We start from the raw sequence: 6,000 nt of genomic DNA, 5'->3' as shown, positions 1-6,000 counted from the left end.
CCGGTGCTAATGCATGAGCACACATATTAAACACGTATTCATGGTGTGCTAGTTGCAAGTAAATTGCTATTTGAAGAAAAAAAAGTAGCATCTCAAGCTCCTCAAACACTATCTAAAGTGGATTGATCCATGCAGTAGAGCCCTGTGCCCCTACCTATCTCCGATGTGACATACGGCTATCAGGACACACATCTCTCATCTTTAGTTTCTCATACAACTGCTGGAACCCGACCATTCTAGTTCTCCAGTGACACTATACCCATATCAAATTTGTCCTGCACTTCTCTGCTAATGGTATTGACATCGGGGGGAGAAGGGGAATCTGAGTGAAAAATATGCTCTGAACAGAAAATGGACCATGAAATGTCCATTAATTATCAAGATGCAATACACATCTTACAATTGCAAAATTCTTTGTGCAAAAAGTTTCTTTAGAATTTTTAAATATCTTCGCAGTAAGAAAAAAAGGGTTCTTTCAAGAACTTTTCACTAAAAGTTTATTTTGGGGAATCCAAAATGGTTCTTAGGCACTGCGGTGAAAACCCCCTTAATTTTTAAGAGTGTAAACTGTAATGATGACAAAATTCGACAACAGGCTGTTGCAGATAAATGCAAAAAAGTAAATTGCTTGTAAAACAATGAAACCCATCTTACGATCCAGTGAACATACTGTGAGGATTTATGTGTATGTCTTTTGACTGTCTTTATTACTAAACTTTTTCTCATTACTATTGCTCCAACTCCAACATTTATACTATGTTATCATATAATTTATAAATAGGCTATAGGCCTATTTAGCTAGTGTTAAGTTAACAATATTATTGTTAAATATTATGAAATATTATGAAGTAGCCTATTGTTAATTTCATTTTTTAATGTTTACACTTGCACTTTATTTGTACTATTGCTTGTTTACTCAATATGCACTGTTATTTTACTTTATATTGCTTATTTTGTAAGCATCTTCTACACAGTATACATTTATTTATTTTTATTTATTTACATTTTAAAAAGTAGGCCTACATTTGTTTGTCAACCTGAAGTGAATTATTTTTCAATAAGAGAACGCTTTATACTCAACAGGTGTGGCTTAAAGGTTGTGTTAAAAAAACAACCACAGGCTGGGATTTTGCACTACTAAATGTAAACGGCCAATGGATCTGATTGGCTCCGTGTCCAGCTGACGTCAAGACTTTTCAATGTAGCGGAAGCTGAAAGTTTTTTCAGTTGTAAACTGATCTGTGGTGTGTATGAGTGATTGGATATGCGAGAAAGGGAAAATGAGCAGTCGCTACTTCACAACGGATGTTTGAGGCAGTGAACCCAAGTTGTTTTAGCAGGAACAAGACATATTCAAGGACTTTCCCTCCCCCTACTCTTGTTGGACAATGTGGGAACAGGCGGAATTTGAGAAGCACTGGAGGAATGAGTTTCCCGACGGCGAAGTGCCCGTGATGAATCTCAACTCGGTGGAGGACATAGAAGCAGAGCTGGAGAAATGCAAAGCCAATCTGAAGGTGTTACAGCAGGCTCTGTCGGAAGAGAAGTTCAAGGTGATTTACCTTCAGACCACCATCGCGCAGAAGAGGAAACGTTATGACATTGAGAAATGTTGGAACAAGGCAGATTTAAAGAAGAACAATACAAGCGGGACAGACAGCAGAGATGAAGTAGAGCCTTTCGCCCGGGACATACTCCGGGTCGGCAAGACAGGTAAGCCCATCCCCCTCCCTCCTCGGAAAAAGCCCAATGTTCAGCAAGAACACCCATCTCCTCGTGACATCTCTCCGTGCGTTGCCGAGCAACGGAACAGCGCCCAGGACAGTGACCACGAGTTCGAGGACGTGGAGCTCAACGTAAACTTCCTGCAAAAAAACATTCTCAACCCAAAGAGTAACGTCCGGGAGAGTCACCGGCTGAATCCTAGGGTCCGCATGAGTCGAGATCTGGACTCGGATGACGGCAGACTGTCTCCTTCACTGGCGCTCCGCGGTTCTCACGGGTCTGGACGCAGCACACCTGACGGATACCCGAGCTCCGATCATGACGACGACTCCTCTGCAGGTAGGACAAGCTTACAGGTGAAACTCGAAAAATTTGAATATTGTGCAAAAATTAATTTATTTCAGTAATTCAACTTAAAAGGTGAAACTAATATATTATATAGACTCATTAAAAAGTTAGATAGGCTATTTCAAGCCTTGCTTATTTGTTATAATTTTGATGATTATGGCTTACAGTTTATGAAAACCTAAAGTTTTTTTCAAGCCTTCATAACAAATAAAGGCTTGAAATATCTCACTTTAGCCTACATGTTTAGATCAGCAAAATCTGCGTAGAACCGATCACCGGTGATCACCGCGAAGTGCATGCCGGTTAGAAATGTGTCCGAGTCTAGTCCGACCGACTGGCTCTGATGTAACTTACTCCGCAGTCAAGCTCAGCTGAAGACACAGTTTAATGCTTATTAGTTTAAAGAACCGTGATGTATTGTTCTCTTTTAAAATGTTTCATAAAAATAAATAAAACTGATAGGCATTCATGTTTTTATGTATATAAATTAGGCCTATGTGTGAATATTCCCTAGTGCGATCTCTGGGCTATGATTGTTGTCATATTTCTAAAAAATATATAACCCATGTCTGTATTAGGCTACAGTAAAAAATATTGATAAACACCCATTTCTACTTTGGGTAGCCTACTTTGGGTGTCTTGTTCATTCTATTTATTTTCATATAAATCAATAGAATTTAAATTAGCCTACATCCAGTTTATAGAGTGGTGCAGGTATGACGTCACTTTGTAGGCTAAAGTGTGGAAACGTGTGAGCATTTTAGCACTTCCTGTTCCATTGCTCCGAAGTCAATGTTTTTTTTTTTCTTTCTATGGTATTTTGGTTAAATGGAGGAAATAAGGTCTGTGGTGAACACAAGCTCAAGACACTTTAATGTTTTATTCTTTAAAAACATAAAATACATCAGTAGGCCTATTATCCCACTCATGATTTTTTTTTAGCTGTTACGCCTTGAAAAAGGCAGTTGCTAACAAGTGGGTAAATGGGGGCTGTCTGAGACATTAAACGTCATCACGCCTATAGGTTAGCTTTGTTCGCTTTTACAGCCTCATTTATGCTTAATAGCGTGCTCTTATGGACTATTCTAGCTCAAACTTTCTTGGAAAATGTCTTTAGGTAAAAACTGAAGGAGTTGTTTGGAAACTTAGTGATGGTGATGTTGAAATCGTGGTGTAGTTTGTTTATAGCCTACCTTTAGCTTCTTACTTCTGGCGACTGCATTTAGGCTTCAAAATTCATAACCATTTTTGGGTTAACTATCCTTTTAAGATTACTTTTATAGGCGTATATACAGCATGCTATATGCATTTGTTGTCTGTGAGACAGTAGGAGGGGAACATGGTTGCATTGCAGCAGAGTATGCTGCCCATCATAAGTCAAAGCACGTGACAGACAGTGGTCAGAGGAGAACACCTGGAAAACATGACAGAATGAATGATACTCGTCCATGAACCAGACCAATATGGATTTTGGGGGCCGATACCAATATTTGGGAGTAAAGAAGGTCAGTACCCTTTCCCATTCGTGTGTCCAAAGTTTTAACTCGTACTGTATAATATAGAATACAGTACATCTATAGAATATATATACTTCAACACATTTCGAGGGATCACTGCAAAAAATGTTTGTCATTTTTTATCACCACATTTGAGTAAATGTGGTGATGAAACACTTTATAATGATGTGACAAAGAAATGTAATGGAGGCAGGGTGAATGATATAAAGAGAATTATATATTTGAGCTGGAACCAAACTAGTTTGCATTGGATGTTCTATTCTATATTATATTCTATAGTAGCTTAATCTTCACTAATGACTTCATCTTTTTATTTAGTAAGGTTATATCAAAAATAGCTTAATGTAATGAGTGTCACTGGCAAAACCTTATTCTATTATTAGTCTTATTTCCTCTAGTCTCTACCAGTGGTGGAAGAAGTAGCCTACTCAGATCTTTTACTAAAGAAAAATGAAATACCATAATGAAAATATGTTCAATTACATATTTAAAATCATATTTAAGAAAAGTACATAAGTAGTCAGTAAAATAGAGCCTGCCTTGTCCAACCCATTTTGAGAGACAGAGAGAGAGAGAAGACGCAGCACAGCTGAACACTCACGCAGTTTGTGAAATTGCGTCTTGGAGAAAGTTTTAAAATGATTGATTTGATTTTTTAATTTAGGCTACTCATACAATGTTTGCAGGGGAATTTCCCGCATTATAAGTGGTAGACCTGTGGGAATTATTAAAATACTTATTGAAGTATTATCTGTTATATTATTTATTTTAATAGTTCAAAAAGTACAATAAATGTTCACATTTCGATTTTTTTAAGAATTGTTGAAAGGTGTCTTTTTAATAAATGCAACACGTTCCCAAACTAAGTCATGTGAAATAATCATGTTACATAGGCCTAATCGTGATTTCAATACTGACCAAAATAATCGTGATTATGATTTTTTCCATAATCGAGCAGCCCTGCAACGTATCGTTAAATCACGATTCAACAAACTCTAGCCACCACCGCACAGCCGTCTACTGGACTGCAGAAAGAAACTTGCTTTTCAATCTACTACGTTACTGACTGTACTGACAAACTATGCTGACTTAGCAAATGTGACCGATATGATAAGCATGAGTGACATGGCAGTTTTATGCTCAATGAACAGTCATGGCTGAATCTTTCCAAATGGACATCAGGTTACATTCTGCTGTTGAACATTTTGACCATAATGTTGGAGATTGAGAGGCATGTTTACTATGGCCTCCAAAAATGTGGACATTTAAGGCAAAATCTATATCTCTGTGTTTTTTCCTCGCTTGGAGCAGGTTTCGTTCACTAGTGAGGAAATGGAAAACCTGGAGTCAAGAAGTGATTACAGGACTCTATAAATAGGAGAGGGGAAATCTTTGCTACACAGTTGAACTAAATGACTAAAATCTGTCTGAAACTTTACTCAATATTATTTAAGCCACTTGTTTATAGAACTAAATTAAAATATCACACGCTATCATGCTGTCATACTGAATATCAACAAGGCTGTAATAACCAGTGGCCTAGTGCCTGTCCAAATCAACATTGTAATATTGTAATATGCTCTTGTAATATTGTTGCTCTAAAAATCTTGTTTAAAATGGCTTCATTGTCATTTGTTGTCGGTATACTGTCAACTTCAGTGCACAAGATTTTCTCTTGGACAGTTTAATCATATTCAGAATGTATCAAAATCATCAAGTCTTATGTAATTATCTCACAATATGGTCAGTTGAGCATCCATAATTTGCTCTCACAACACCACTGTTGCAAAGAGGAAGAGGCCCCAAATGAGGCCCCAAATCTGTGATGGAATAGCAAGCGGTTTTTTTATGAGACATACTCACATGCTGATAGTCTTTTACTGGCATTGACCCATCTACGTAAAATGTTATACATAACATTAACCAGCAGCCATATCACCTTGTAGCCCAAGACTAGTTGCCCACTGAAGCTAAGCAGCGTTGAGCCTGGTTAGTACCTGGATGGGAGACCTCTTGAGAAAACCAAGTTGCTGCTGGATGAGGTGTTAGTGAGGCCAGCAGGGGGTGCGCACCCTGTGGTCTGTGTGGGTCCTAACTAGAGGTCGACCGATTCATCGGTTTTGCCGATTAATCGGCACCGATTGTTGACTGGTGGAACTATCGTTATCGGCAAAAATATATACCGATAGTTTTTCCTGGTTGCGTCCATTGCTGGAGCGGCTGAGAAACGCACACTGTCATTCATTACACAGTGTAAGAGCTGAGAAGGGTCTGCTGGCATGATGCAGTACAAGAGCGGCCTCTAGAGGTGTAATAAAAACTCGTGCCTCGTGTTGTTTATTTCGACACGTGATTCTGCGTGCTGCACTGAGAGCACATGCTGCGTGGAGAGTGCTGACATCAGATGCGC

General features: G+C 38.5%; 1 protein-coding gene across 1 annotated transcript in view; it reads left to right on the top strand.

Moving 5' to 3' along the window:
* The first annotated feature begins 1,131 nt into the window (after window positions 1-1,131).
* The window catches only part of abr (ABR activator of RhoGEF and GTPase), a 270,755-nt gene continuing 265,886 nt past the window's right edge, over window positions 1,132-6,000 (top strand). Inside the window, exon 1 of the mRNA XM_079608306.1 lies at window positions 1,132-2,064. Within this exon, the coding sequence (XP_079464432.1) occupies window positions 1,389-2,064 (676 nt within the window). The 5' untranslated portion in view covers window positions 1,132-1,388. The remainder of the gene's footprint in view (window positions 2,065-6,000) is intronic.

The sequence above is a fragment of the Phoxinus phoxinus genome (assembly GCF_949152265.1).
Source record: "Phoxinus phoxinus genome assembly, chromosome: 3".
Taxonomy (NCBI): Eukaryota; Metazoa; Chordata; class Actinopteri; order Cypriniformes; family Leuciscidae; genus Phoxinus; species Phoxinus phoxinus.
The sequence above is the reverse complement of the archived record's forward strand: the minus strand, read 5'-3'. Positions and strand labels throughout refer to the sequence as shown.